Source organism: Pleurodeles waltl, chromosome 8 (assembly GCF_031143425.1).
Source record: "Pleurodeles waltl isolate 20211129_DDA chromosome 8, aPleWal1.hap1.20221129, whole genome shotgun sequence".
NCBI classification, from domain to species: Eukaryota; Metazoa; Chordata; class Amphibia; order Caudata; family Salamandridae; genus Pleurodeles; species Pleurodeles waltl.
Window position 1 is genome coordinate 76,232,571 of NC_090447.1, and position 15,245 is coordinate 76,247,815.

The 15,245-nt window shown below is 43.3% G+C and overlaps 1 protein-coding gene across 1 annotated transcript in view; it reads right to left on the reverse strand.

The window, feature by feature from the left end:
• CLPB (ClpB family mitochondrial disaggregase) overlaps nt 1-15,245 on the reverse strand; it is a 1,103,838-nt gene that overhangs the window by 293,030 nt on the left and 795,563 nt on the right. Inside the window, exons 12-13 of the mRNA XM_069203766.1 lie at nt 9,149-9,305; nt 6,080-6,153 (exon numbers count right to left, since the gene is read on the reverse strand). Of these exons, the coding sequence (XP_069059867.1) occupies nt 6,080-6,153; nt 9,149-9,305 (231 nt within the window). The remainder of the gene's footprint in view (nt 1-6,079; nt 6,154-9,148; nt 9,306-15,245) is intronic.

Sequence of the window (15,245 nt, forward strand, 5' to 3'; positions counted from 1 at the left end):
TCCCGGACGGCAGAACCTGGATGCGAAGTCTGGGCATTTCTTGTTTGTTTCGTCTGCAAAGAGATCCAACTGGGGTCGACCCCATTGACCGAAGATGTCCTCGACGACTTCGTCGTGTAGTACCCAGTCGTGCGCGTCTTCCAGATGTCTGCTCAGGAAATCTGCCTCTACGTTTTGCTGACCTGGCAGGTGTACCGCTGTGATAGACATTCCCCTGGCCAGGAGCCAATGCCATATCGTTTGGGATTCTCGAGACAGAGGTAGTGATCTTGTTCCCCCCTGTTTGTTCAGGTAATACATTGTGGTTGTATTGTCTGTCTGAATTAGGATAGATTTCCCCTGAACCAATGGAGAGAAAGATTTGAGAGCCAGATGGACTGCTCTGAGTTCCAGTAGATTTATGTGATAGTTCTTTTCCTTGTCGGACCACAGACCCTGAGCTTGGAAGGAACCCAGATGAGCACCCCAACCCTGAAGAGACGCATCCGTTACCAGAATGTCGACTGGAATTATCTGGTGAAACGGAGAACCTATCGACAGGTGAGGTCTGTGCATCCACCATTGTAGTGATTGAAAAGCCACTGCTGGTAGTCGAACTCTGTCCTCCCAGTGACCAGTCTTTTGGCTCCAATTGTTCTCTAATGCCTCCTGAAGGGGCCTCATGCGTAGCCTGGCATTCGGGACAATGAAGATGCATGAAGCCATGGAGCCCAGAAGCGATGTCACCTGACGAGCTGTAGGTGCATCGGCTGTTAATAGTTGTTGACACTTCCTGTGGATTGATAAAAGTCGTTCCTCCGAAGGATACACTCTTTGGAGCTCTGTGTTTAGTATCGCTCCCAGGTAGTGGAGGTTTTGTGTTGGAATCAAGGTTGACTTGTCGTGGTTGATTTGAAGACCTAGAGACTCGAAAGTTCTTAGAACGATATCTCGATGTTTTCTCGCCTGATCCGGAGATGAGGCCTTCACTAGCCAGTCGTCCAGGTAGGGGTAGACGAATATTTTTTGTCTTCGAAGGTGTGCCGCTACCACTGCTACACATTTTGAAAAGACTCGGGTGCAGACTTCAGGCCGAATGGAAGGACTCTGAATTGGTAGTGCTGTGACGCTATCTGGAAACGTAAAAATTTCCGATGTTTGGTTGCTATTGGGATGTGAAAATATGCATCCTGTAGGTCGATGGAGCACATCCAGTCTCCCTGATGCAGTTGCGGGACAATCTGGTGAAGGGCTAGCATCCTGAACTTTTGTTTTCTTATGTACTTGTTCAGGAGCCGTAAGTCCAGAATTGGCCTGAAGAGGCCCTGTTGACCTTTTTTCGCCACCAGAAAGTAACGGGAGTACACCCCTTTTCCTTTTTGTGCCGGAGGAACCTTTTCTACAGCTTTCTTTTGTAGGAGTGCGAGAACTTCCTTGCGTAGCAGGCTGAGATGAGAAGGAAAACACCTTGCTGGCGGCAAGTGTGGAGGAGGTTTTTTGAAAAGGAGAGAATAGCCATGTTCGACAATATTGAGCACCCATTTGTCTTTTGTGATGGAGTGCCACTCGCGAAGATGATGCGTAACACTTCCCCCCACCGGAGTGGTGCACAGTGCTGAGGGAAGCAATGCCTCATTGCTTTGATGGTGTCTTTGCTGTAGACTGTTGAGGTCTACTTGACCCTCGGTCTCTTGTGGGTCTACGTGCCTGAAACAGGGGACGTCCCTGTCGTTGTTGTGGCCTCTGAGACCAGTGAGGGGTTTGAACCCTCTGCTGGAATGGTCGTCTGTCATACGGCCTGTACCTCCGCCTGAAGTCTTTTTTACGTTCCAGGCCCACTGCCCTCATCGTGTCGACTTCCGTTTTCATTCGGGCCATCTCTTCATCCGCGTGGGTACCGAACAACGAACTCCCGCTGAATGGGAGGTTCAAAATGCGCTGCTGTGCTTCCTGTTTCAGACCCGTGAGCCGTAGCCAGGAAGACCTCCTAGCGCAGATTCCGTGCGCATACCCATGCGCAGCCAAATCCGCCCCGTCCGCCGCCGCGCTGATGACCTGGTTAGATACTAGGCCCCCTTCCTGCAAGATTTCCTGGAAGTCCTGTCTATCTTCCCTGGGCAACTTTTCTGTAAATCTGTGGAGTGAGTCCCACAGAGAGCGGTCATATCTGCCCAGAAGTGCTGAGGCGCTGGAGACCTTCATAGCAGATGCCGCCGTACCGCACATCTTTCTCCCCAGAGAGTCTAGGTGTCTGCTCTCCTTATCCGGGGGGACTGTGGAAGATGATGCCACAGAGTGTGTTTTTCTGGCTGCGGCTAAGATCACAGAGTCCGGTGGCGCATCCTTCCGCAGGAATAAAGGATCTTGTTCCGGAGCTTTGTATTTCTTTTGAATCCTAGCCGGGGCAGACTTGAGAGTGGCTGGAGACAGAAAAGTGTCCATAGTCGGTTGCAGCAAACCCGGTACTAGTGGCAGCAGTTTTCTCGAGACTGATCTGTGTTGTAGGGTCTCAAAGATAACTGAGGATGAGGTGGCCGGCTCCGGTACCTCAATATTTAGCTTCTGCGCTCCCCTTAGAAGAACCTCATTAAAAGTGGTGATATCATCCACCGGGGAAATCCTAGCAGGTGGAGAATCTGTGAGTGTGGGGGAGTAGCGCCCAACAGGCGATCCTGAAGAAGACCAAGAAGGTGATCTTCTGCGTGGTGTTCGTGACCTGGTTCTCCTTCGGGAACGGGACCTGCTCCGAGAGGCTGTAGCAGAGTGTGCAGGTCTTGTGGTCGGCTGACGAGAAGCAGAACGAGCCCGTCCTGCTCTAGCTGTAGGCGATGGCGTTCTCGGTAATGAGGCAGTAGGAGAATACATCCTAGAGTATTGTGAATCCGGGGATGCTGCCGGTCTATTCAGGCTCTCTAACCATCTGGGTGATAGAGTGATGGGAGAAACATGCCCCGATGCTCTGGAATGGGATGATGCACTCCTTATAGAGACCACCGGTGAGGGAGCTTTGTCCGCTGGCTCTACTGCCTGTGGCACAGCTGAAGGTTGTGTCGACGTCGATTGTATCCTCGACGTCGAAGGTTGCGATGGCTGATCTGTTCTCGACGTCGAAGGTCTTGACGTCGGAGGTCTTGCCGTCGAGTGTCTTGACACCGATCGCCTATCGCGGGACCTGGACCTACTCGCCGTCGTGTGTCTCGACGTTGAGTGGCGAGTGGTCGACGGCGGATGTTCATGCCGTCGAGGTGTTTTTGGTGTCGTGTCCTTCGACGCCAAGGGGTGAGACGTTCTCGACGGCGAACGGGAGCGCCGGAGATGGCTCGACGCCGAACGGCGGCCTGCCGTTGACGGAGATGTACCCCTGTGTCCATGCTTCGACGTTTTGTCCCTCGACGTCGGTCTGGTCGCCGTCGACGGCGATCTATGCCGGTGAGACGGTGGTGCCGATGACGTCGATGGAGAACAAACAGGCACAATCCTACCTGTCGACGTCGATCGGGCCATTCCTTCTGCTGTAGGTCTGGGAAGTGAAGAGGATGTTGACTTTTTCCTCTCCTGAAGCCCATGTAGCCTGATCTTCTCTCTGTCTTTGAGAGTCCTCCTTGACATGTTCTTACAATACTTGCAGGTGTCAGGACAGTGACTCTGTGGCAGGCAGACAATACACAGAGAGTGTGGGTCTGACTGGGCTTTCTTCTTCCCACAAGAAGGACATTTTACAAAAAGAGATGGCATTTTCTGTCAAAAAAGACTTCCAAACTCAGACAAAAGATGTTATCTGTCGAGTAAATAGGAAAAACACTATTTTTAAGGATTTTTCTGAAGAAAAACTCAGAAAAACTGAGAGCTCAATGCTCCAGGATCCTCTCAGAAGAAGCCGGAAAAAAGAACTGACCTAACTGTGAACCAACTGTCACCTTCCCTTCACCCCTGAGGCATGGTGGGATACTGGAGGTGCTCAGGGTCTTAAAGGCACGGTGCCAAAGTTTTTATGGTTCTCCTGTGTTAACCTGCATGCAGCCTATTGGCTAAGAATGCTTCATTGTTTTTCAATGTAGTTTTTTCTATTTTTCTCTGCTATTTACTGCTGTTTACTTCCCTAAGTCCAGTTTTTGGGGGCTTAGGTAGATATTTATGATCTATTGTGATTTTATAATATTAAAAAAAAAAAAAAAAAAAACTTGCATAGAAATAAAGCATTTTAGCCTATTTATGATTATAGCCTGCATTGCTGTTTTACACATGATAATATGTATGTATTTTATATATATGCTCCGGGGTCCCCGCACAAGGGCGGGAATATTCAATGTTTATGACTATTGATGAGGATCCCCTGGAAGAGAACTTTATTTTTGTAACGCTGTGTGGTTCTTTCATGTGTGTAAGTGATGTGTGACTACAGTGGTATTGCATAAACTTTGCATGTCTCCTAGATAAGTCTTGGCTGCTCATCCAAAGCTACCTCTAGAGAGAGCCCTGGCTTCCTAGACACTGACTACAGGTAATAGGGGATACCTGGACCTGGTATAAGGTGATAACACCATAGGTGCTCACCACACACAAGGCTTGCTTCCTACAATGTGTACACAATTACAAATGGCAAAATAATACACAGGCCTTCCAGACTGGTTCTAGCAAGGATTATCACCGTGCAAATCCTCTAACCCCATGGTTTATCAGAAGGAATAACCAACACTAAAAACCTTTCCTGCACCAGTTATCTATAAACTTCCATGTAATAGAGTACCATATATGGGCTTTAACACAGTGTAGCAACAAACATTAAAGGCCTTTCAGTTTTAACTTAGGGTTTTCATAATCAGCAAGTCCATCTTAATGCTTGTTACAACGTTTCATAATAAAGAGAACAGACATATTGCATCAGACATAACTTTTCACAGTGAATCAATCAGGCCTCTTGCTTTTATCAGTGGCTTGTCACCATAATCAACTCAGGTCTACTGTATTAAGCATATGTTTTCCAAGAATGCAGCCATCAGCCATACGGTGATAAACCATGCACATACAAAGTTAGACCTAGCTAAACAATATAAAACACCTCCTAAGGGGCGTGACAAAGATTTTCACAGTTTTAATACTCTACCCCAAAAGTGTTCTGAGGGGACAACCCACACCAAAACCCTTGCCTATTATGGTATGCTATATCGAACTACAAGCCTTATCAGAGTGTGATAAAACACACCTTTCAAGGTATTTGGTTTTAACATTTGTTTTTTCACAATCTGACCTGTAGCAACTGATATACCGTTCCCCAATGAACCACCAGGCCTACAGCCTTTGTAACTGGTTAGTCACTATAGTTAACACATGGCTACCAAACTGCACGTAAGCTGGCAACCATCATGCATATAGTTATACAACTACAAATATGTGCAGAATTACAGTTTGCAAAATAATATACAACGTCAATCATTGGCTTTTCACCATAAACTCAAGCTCACTATATACATCATCATCTAAGCAATACAATAATTTTTTCTGTGGACCCATGCAACTTTTGGCCAATTGGATACTTTAGGAAGATTGACGTGGCAGAGCCAAAATCTGTCACTCCACAGTGTGTCTTAAAGCTCTTTTCCTGTTGAACACATAAAGTCTGGTGAAAGCTTCACTATCAAGTCAGATCTAGCAATATGATCATGGACCTCAGAAACAAAGGACAGCTCACCGCTGCCCTGACTAGAGATATAAACATTTTACAAAAGGTTGACTAAAGGGGGTATATGGAATAACTCCAATGTCAGTGCAAAGTGAAGCATGATGATATGTCACAGCTTGCCTCCTCTGCCTGGAGCCAGGTTTAGCTAGGAGTTCCCTTGTTTAGATTGTCCGCCATGGGGAAGAGGAGTTTTCATGTTGAGTTTCCTTCCATTTGAATAACCCCTTTTATTAATGGGACACAAGACATTTGTGATACATGCTGGAAGCTGCTTAGAACCAGTACATGCCGAATTTCTAAATTTTTCCTCTAACCTAGTCAGACTAAGGAAAAGCGCTATGTAAGGGTCTATCTAGCCACTCCTAAATACACCAGTAACCTGCACATGCACTAAAAGTCCAATAAAATGGCCAAACCTACCTTGAGAATGGGGCGGATAACATCGTCTTTGAAACGCCTGGAGATAGTTATCTTTTCATTTATCTGCACATCATCTAGAATAAGGTGGAAAGTAGAGACAAACAAACTTTCATGGATGAAGAAGACATTTTCAGAGCTTTTCACAGAGGTAACTTGCACTTGTAAATAATTTAAACAAGTAATTTACTCTTACACGTTGAGTCACTTTACTACTTTTGGTTACTCACAAATCTTAGTGTAAAGTTACTCAAAATTGTAGACCTACATGTCTCCACCCTGCCACATTTATGAGCGTAAGTTAATACTGCCAAAAAAGAAACAATGGTAACACCAGCACCACACACGGCAAACCACTGACATAGGAACGTCCACCCACCCCATTAGAAAACAATGGAGGTAAGGACTTAAAATAAAACTCCATAGGAAATAATGTTAAATGAAAGGACGTTATGTAAAGTATTTAAAAATATAAATTAATGTAAAACAATTCTAAAACTAAAACATTTATTTAATTATTAAATATTTAAAACAATTTTGAATTTAAAAATGAAAATAATGTTAATATGTATTACATTATAAATAAATGGTCTTAAAATTAATTCTGTACATACCTTAATAATTATTAAAGCATAATGTTGTTTTCTACTTTAGGTAGGAATGTATTTTTTATTTAGACTTCAGAAAAATACGTTTTATTTAATATAATTACATTAATCTAAGGTTTAATTAAAAATTAAGTTGATAGTATTTTAGCATATTTTATTTTATTCTACATTTAAAATATATACAATTAATGTACCATACAATACTACATACATATGATAAAACAACAATACTACTAATAGAAACATATATTTTTTTGTAACTAATTTATGATAAAGTTTAATAAACTTTTTACATTTTCCCTATTTTTTTACCACAGGGAGATGGATATTCAACCTGACCACAGAGTCTCCCTATACAAAGTACAGGAAAAAGTAAAACAGTTTATTTAACTCAGAAAAGCTAGTAAGTATACAGTTTCAAGTTTTTAAGAGAGATGGCAATCACACTATATAAGCTCTTCCATATAGGGTTGTCCAAGACAGCACACTGTCTGAGATGAAGAGGGTTATCTTATCCATATCAATATTGGGCTGCCCAGAGGTTCATTAGGTCAGGCAATAAAAGGAAAAGGTGTAATGTTGGGTGATGGGCTGAAGTCAAATATGTCACTTTAGGAGAATCAAGTAATACACCGCATTGTGAGGGATGCAAGGAGCAGTGTGGTTTCTTCCCAATGGCCAAATGGCCAAAAGCATGAAGTGATACATTTTATTATATGTAGGAAGTGATTGTTCATAAAGGTTTCAGAAAATACAGACATCTTATGTGTCATACTTTGAGATTCTATGATAAATGGTTGGTAAAAACCTATGGAAATAGATTACTTTGCCATTCTCACAAGAGAAAATTGGAGGCAAGACAACAGAAGAGTAGCATTTGTTTTGTTTTTCTTCAAGTCTACTTCAGACTAGCAGTTTAATATTTACATAGTATTCACTCTAGAAGACGGAGGATTGGCTGTCCCTAATATTAGGCAATACAGAGCACTTACAAGATGCTGCAAAGTGGATGACAGAGTCGGATAATTGGGAGAAGCGACTATTTAAAGGAATGTTGGGCAATGACACGACAGCACAGATACTGATGAAAGGTGGTCGGTCGGAAGCAGCTGTTCCATATATGGTTAGAAACACTGCATGGATCTGGGAGCAAGCCGTTAAGAAAGTGATTTGATGGGCTGATAAATTGGGGTGATGCGAATCATTTAATCATCTTGTTTTATAGAGCTCTTTGGGGTGGAGGGGAATCAACCAGGTGAGGTCTGTGTTGTGCAGAGTGCATGGTTGCAGGAACTAGGGGATCCAATGGAGGACACTGATTGGACTGCGGCCCTGTCGTCGGTGTGCACAGTTTAATAATAATAATAGATTTAAGCTTCTACGTTTCAATTTTGTACACCACATGTATATTACACCGGTTCGTCTAAAAAAATTGAACCCAACTAGAGAGGCCAGGTGTCCTAGATGTGGTGAAATGGGTGCCGCCTTTCTACATGTGGCTTGCTCCTGTAGGGAGGTGAAGCAGTTTTTGTGGGAGGTGGCTGGGAAGGTTGAGGAGGTCACAGGTTTGGGCCTTGAAGCAACACTATTGACATGCCTCTTAGGCATGGTGAAGAGACCACGGGAAAGGAAAATCCCATACAGATTAGCACAACTAGCTCTAGTGCTGGCTAGGCACAGGGTGGCCATGATCTGGATGAGTGCCAGGAGCCCATCCATTCATTGCTGGATACAAGATATAATGGAATGGGGAGCCGCAGAGGAACAAATATGCAGATAACACACAGAGATGAGGGGGCACTAATGGACTTGATTGCATGGGGAAGTTTACAGGGACGTTTCCCTGTTACAGATGATGTATTACTGAATGGAGCACAGATACAGATGATTAATTAATGGGATTGCACATGTCAGATACATTGGTGGCAACTAACTGGCTATGTTTAAATTTTGGTATTTATAGTGTACATATGGATTGGTTTCATAAGGATACTATCCAGCGGGGGAGGCTGTGGGGAAACACTACTGCTTCTGTGCAGATTTCTGACTTTTTATGTGCTCTGTCCTCAGAGAAGATATCAGTGATGTCTCATATTAATATGCACTGTATCGTTATTGTTGGTTCTGCATTATAAAATCAATAAAAACAGAGTTATTAAAAAAATATTTACATAGCATTCTAATTAATCTGACTCACTTTTAGAACAAATTAAAAAAGTCTAGTCATTCATTCATTCATTCATTCACAAACATATGTTTGCAAAATCAGACTTACAAAATATTCATTATTTTTAGGTATCAAATTTTGAAAAATATTTCTAAGCAAAGTCTGGTGGATACAAGTCCAAACAGTGTTTGATAACGTTTTTGAGAATTTTTTTCAAAGGGCATATTGTATTGTATTCTACATATGTCTCTTACAAGAAATAAACATCTTTTCCTGTGACTGAAGAGAGCATCTTACCTAGATTCTCTGCAATCCTTTTCCTGTTCAACTCCAGAGCTTCCTGTCTGAGCTGGAGAGCATGCTGTGCAATCTCATCACTGGCAGCATTGCAGGTCATAATAAAGATGGCATCTTTACATTCTATGGTCTTACCCTTCCCATCAGTCAATCTTCCCTGAGTCAAAGACAAAATTAAGCATTTATCAATGATAACTATATTAAGTCAGTAAAACAGAAACAGTGCTCATCCATGGGTTAGGGCACCCATTGATTATGTCCACCATTCCCATGCTGGTGCCCTTGCTAAAAGGTCGTATTCCCCTTTGCCCTTTCAGATCGGAACTCCTCTGATTGTCCTTAGAGATCTGAGCCTTCTGCAAATTAGCCTTGTGACTACGACTTGTTGCAACCTGACTTAACCGTGCCTTCTGCCTTTCCTGTTTTGCTACAGTACAAGTTGTACTGCAACGTCCTTGGGATCACTGAATCTGCTAAGTTTAGATGGGGCTTCATTGGCAAACTGTCTCAAATAGCAACAGATTAAAAAACCTTTCAAAGGCTGTCTTCATTTTCCTATTTACATATCCACTCAAACTGTTAGGCATGCCAACCACAAATATTTTCAAGGTTAATATTCATCATTTTCTCTGCTTTCCCAAAGATTCTGTTGTAGTATGACAGGGTCAGCCCAAATCTCACAATGCCAGCATCCTTCATTCACTCACACCTGATTATGCCACCATTCATGTCCGCTGCAGTCTCTCCTCCTCCTAATGGAAGTGTGCTCAGTAAAGCAGTCACTTAATCTCACTTAACGTCTGCATCTCGCATGCTAGACCAAAGCTTTTTAGCCACGCAGGCATGAGCTGTTATTTCACAGGTGAGAAATAAATCCTTTTGCACATGTGGGCACATGTGCAGAGCCCTATAATAAAGTATGTACTGCCTTCGTAGTTTTCATATCAGATTTCTCTAGCTTGATCTTTTTGTCACATATATTGCTTCTCAACTTGCCTGTAATCTGCAATTCTTCTCTCCTCCAGTTTGAGTGTCTTGCTTTGAAAGCCTCCATCCCCTCTAGTCTTCTGCAGCTGAATCTCTAGCTTTCTAAGTGATACTGAAGTGCAGTCTGGGTTCATGACTATCAACAGGATTCAGGAAGTGGCTAGTGGGGAAACAGGAAATGCAGGAGAACTAATTCTCAGCGGTGTGCTCATGGTGTTTAGCCCTACACTCACAGAAGCCTTGGAATATTTCTCAGATAAGGCCTCTGCTATCTCATCAGCTCAGTCACTATCTGTACCTTATGCAAAGCTGCATATTTAACTTGCCTGATTCTACATGCTGCTCTCAGCTCTCCAGTGGTCAACGCCTACTATTCAGATACCTCAAAGTGCTAGCTGGCTACCATTTTACAAATCAATTATTAGTAAATCTACTAGACCTTTTGTTTGGTATTCAGTGCTGTGCTTTCTGAGAGCTAAGTTACTGATCTTTCAAATTTTCCACCAGTGAAAGACTAGTTCCACATGGCTTCTGGAACTAAATGGCAATTCAGCGGTCACTGTGACAAGCATTGCTGAAGTCCCTGGAACCAGAGAGGCCAGATATTACTGTGAGCTAATTGAACTGCCAAGCACCTCCTGTTTACTCCATTGACTTTCACGGGTAGGGAGGCTAACAGTTAAGGTCTACACTTCAAGGCTGGTTGTGGGTAGAACAGTAACTTCAAGCAGCACATATATCACTCATATAAAGTCAATGCTAAGACAGTGTTATCTTTTTGAGATAAACTGCTTCGTAATATGGAACAATAACCCACATAATAACAGCTGCTAAATAGGACAGAAAAAGACACCTTGCAGAGCCAGGGGACATTAGTGAGCTACATACTTCCTGAGTCTGTCAACCAGTAGTGAGACACAAAGGCAATCAGAGCATGTGATGGTTTTGGCACTCAGTGGATTTTGGTCCTGGGGCAGTTGGTTGCTGGTAGGGAGCCACACGGGCCTTCTACCTTGTCTGTAAAACACCGCGACAGGTGTCATTCTGTATTTATAGTCAGGTCCGAGATTCCAAAGAAAAAGAGATTTTTTGTTTAGTTAATCACTTTGACGCTGTTTAACAAATCTGCAAAAGGAATTCCCCAAAACAGATGTATCTGCATTTGCTATGTCATGCAAAGTTTTGAGCTGATCCGTCAAGCATGGGCAAGGAAAGGGGATGGAGATTAGTGCTATTTTCCATGTTAATTACTACAAGAATGTTTGCTCTCTGACACAGAAAAAAATGACACAATGGAATTACACCAGATTTGGCCAAAAGTCAGAACTTTATTCAGAAAGCGTGCACTTTGTGATTTTGTGTAAATCTGTTTAGTCGTTTTCAATAAATTAACATTTTAAGATGGGCTTGAGTTAGGCACGAAGGGGTTAAAAAGTTAGGTATAGCCTGGACTGCTAGGGTACGTGATATGCTCCGATTGGACACTGTAAAGGGTATTAGTCGATCCTGACTGCCTGCCACAACATGAACAATATGTTGCGGCAGCCATTACTGGACTCAGGGACATGGTTCCTATGTTCTGAAAATGTATTTAAAAAACATACAAGAGGATAGGGTGAGCACACCTTGACCCCAGTGGCTTGTGGGGGAGCTCTATGGGGACCCACACTATCTTCCTCAGTCATGTGGAAATGCAGTCTGATATTCTTAGTAAAACATGTACTTCCAACAGCAGCAGCTGCAGCCAGTCAGTTGATTCTCCAGTGTTCTACTGCAGCTTCCTACAGCTTCTAAAGGACAACCAGAGCGCTAACAATCAGTATATATGACAAACGTGTCCACCGGAAAGCAGTCTTGATGGAATTATGCTGTAAAACCCCAAACAGTTCCTCTAGAAATGAACAAAATGAGGGGATTCATTTTGTCATAGAAGTTATGGCTAGTTCTCTAGAAAGCTAAAATGAGGACACATGTTCATTGAGCTTTCAAATATCTTTCTTGTCCATGTAAGTAAAACGTTCTGACATGTTGATTGAAATATCTACTTTTACCACCAGCAGCAGTCTGTCCGTTAATTACCTGGTGTTCAACTGCAGCTTCGCCACAGAGTTCTGAACAGCACTAATATTCTGTATTTATGACAAACGTGTGCAACTCCTGAACACCATCTTGATGGAATAAGAGCTGTACAACTGAAATACTGCAGTAAATGAAAAAAAATGAAGGATTTTTTTTTGCCATAGAATTAATGGTTGGTGCTCCAAAAAGCTAAAATACTGACACCTTTTCTGTGTGTTGTCAAATATCTTAATCATCCATTTCAGTAAAAAAAAGTCTGACATGCAGAGCGAAGTTTGCACTTCCAACCCCAGCTGCAGCCTGTCGGTAACTCTCTAGCAACCAGCTGCAGTGTCACCACAGACTGCTAACTAATAACTAGGGCAGTAACATTTAGTATTCAAGACAAAAAGTGAGGCACTCCTGGATGCCATTTGGGTGCAATAGTAGTTGTTGAACTTAAAGCCATTCCTGAGGAGCAAGATAAGTAAATGAGCACTGAGATGTTAATGCAGACATGAAAACAGTGGGTTCGTAATGTGTGTGCGTGTGTGAGGAGGGGATAAGTAATTTGAGGCATAATGTTTTTTTCAAGGGGCTAAAAACTGTTAAAGAGCTGTCTTCATCCCTGTTCCACATCTGTATACTCAACCCATACAGCTCCCTCATCTTAAAATAGTAATTTTTGGTAAACACACACACACACACACGTATATATATATATATATATATATATATATATATATATATAGCCGGGTTTTTCACACCACCTCTCTCGGGACGATTGAGCTCAGTACCGAGCATTTGGAATAGAATATAAATATAAATATATATATATATATATTTTACTGGGAAAAAAACAAAGATTAAAGTGACATTATAGTTAGGTGCTAAGACTAAGTTATGTTAAAAAAAAAATAATGCAGAAACTCACAAAAAAATAAAACCCAGAAAATATGATGTTATAGTTAGGTGTTGGAATGAGGCACGAGATAATGTTAACAAAATACTGATACATGCCCCTAACAGTGAACGAACTATACAAATTTCCATATCCGGCACTACACGTGCCAGCGTAGTAGCACACTTGGCTCTGGTGGGATGAGCCTGTAAGGCTTCTTGGCCAGTACTTAGTACATATTGATACACATCACAATCCAATTAGAGATGGTTCTCTTCTGCACTGCCTTACCCTTTTTGCTACAGCAGATCCAATAAGGAGCTGATCGTCCACCAGATAGGGTTTGGTACGATTATTATAAAAGCTTAGAACCAAGTCTGTCTACTTGCCAAGGAGGAGAGAGCCATTGAAAGGCATGTCACTAAAGTAGATTGGACATCCCAGGGGAAGCCCGCAGACCTCGTCCAGACGTGTCTCCTGGTGCCAATTGCCCCACCAAAGGCATCTATAGTATACAGCCCACAACAAAATGTGAATTTGGCCGCATCAGGGCATTACTGAATAGCTTGTTTAAGGGTGTAGCGCAAGTTATCAAGTACAGCAGGCAGGATCTATGTGACGGAATCCCAGAATGCGTTGCAATAGGCAGCTGGTGTTGATGGACCGATATGCCAGACTGGTGGAGGGGGACAAATGTTTCTCCGGTGGGGTAGCAGGAAAGGCTTTGGAGTTGACCTTGCTTGAGGATGTCTGCACCAACAAATTTTCCAGAGGAAGGCCGGTTCACCCAGAGCAGGCCGGTGGCACCTCGCTATCTGCTTGTTTACTGGGGATCTGAAGTTGCTTTGCCAAAAAAACGTCTGTGAGGGCCTCATTGAAAGGTAAGAGTATGTTTGGGTTGAGGAACTTCAGTGAGAACATTGGCTTTCACCTCCATAGTGGGCAACTGGAGATCAAGAAACTTGGCCGCCCTCCCCATCACTACTGGGAAGGCACTTTCTTCAGAAGCTGTCCCAGTGGAAAGACATGCCCAGTGTCTGAAGAAGTATCCAGTCCGCTGGTATCTTGCAGCTCATCGTAGTAGTTGCCATCATTATAGGGTTGAAAAAATTGTCTCCATCATAACGGTTGTTATCAGAAATCTGTGCCATAGATGTGGATGATCTGGGCCCTTCCTTAGGGCGAGGTCAATGTACCAGAGTATGAAGGTTTGCTGGAAGACTTTAGCACAGCGGTATAAGCAGCTCAGCCTCCGTTACAATGGAAGAGGAGTCAGTGAGCACAATGGCTGTGTTTTGTCATTAACCACTGATGCTCCAGGGCCTGGCATGGGTTGTGGCGACCGTGATTGGTCTAGAGGTTGCAGCTGGTGCTGATGGATGATCTGCTGGTGGCGCCAAGAGTGGACCTGTTGGCGGTGACGAGGGACCAGGATGTCCTTGTGGTTCTTTGTTGTCCAGAGGTGCACCAGATGGAGCCAGTAACATGCCCTGGGGTAGTAGCATAGCTTAGCAGAACTTGTGTATTTGCTGCACTTCGTTGAGGGACCAGGAAAGCCAGGTTTCCCCTGAACAAGAGTAGAGTTTGATAGTGAACCCAAAATGAACATGTACGCCCTTGAGCCTTCTCAGGAGTTCTCAAGCGGTGGGAAGAGGGCGAGTCTTGCTTGAACTTCTTGAGCTTCTTTTTGACCTATCTGAGGACTTTGATTGCAACAAAGATCTGCCACAAGAACTACTTCTGGAGCAGGAACAGGACCTTCCAGTCAACTTTGACCAGTCACGACGTGGAGTGTTCCGGTACTCGGCGGCATACAGCTTTGCCTCACAGTCCTGAACGGCCTTCGGGTTTATCAAGGTGCAGTCGCTACAGGTCACGGAGTAGTGTTCCAACACAAACAACCAAAGACAAATCTGATGGGATGTGTCACACAAAATTGGGTGTGACAGTCTCTACTAGGTTTGAACCCAGTGGTTTTAGGAGGTGACATTTCCACAGTACAGTAACTTTAAAGTAAATTTTGCAGGAAACAGTCTTGTGAAGAGATGGGGTAGCTCTGGATCCACATCTGGTGGCGTGGAAAAAAAGGAACGGACAGTATCAATCAAGGGTAGAGTTTATATGCAACTCAAAAGTTGAGGAATCTTCGGT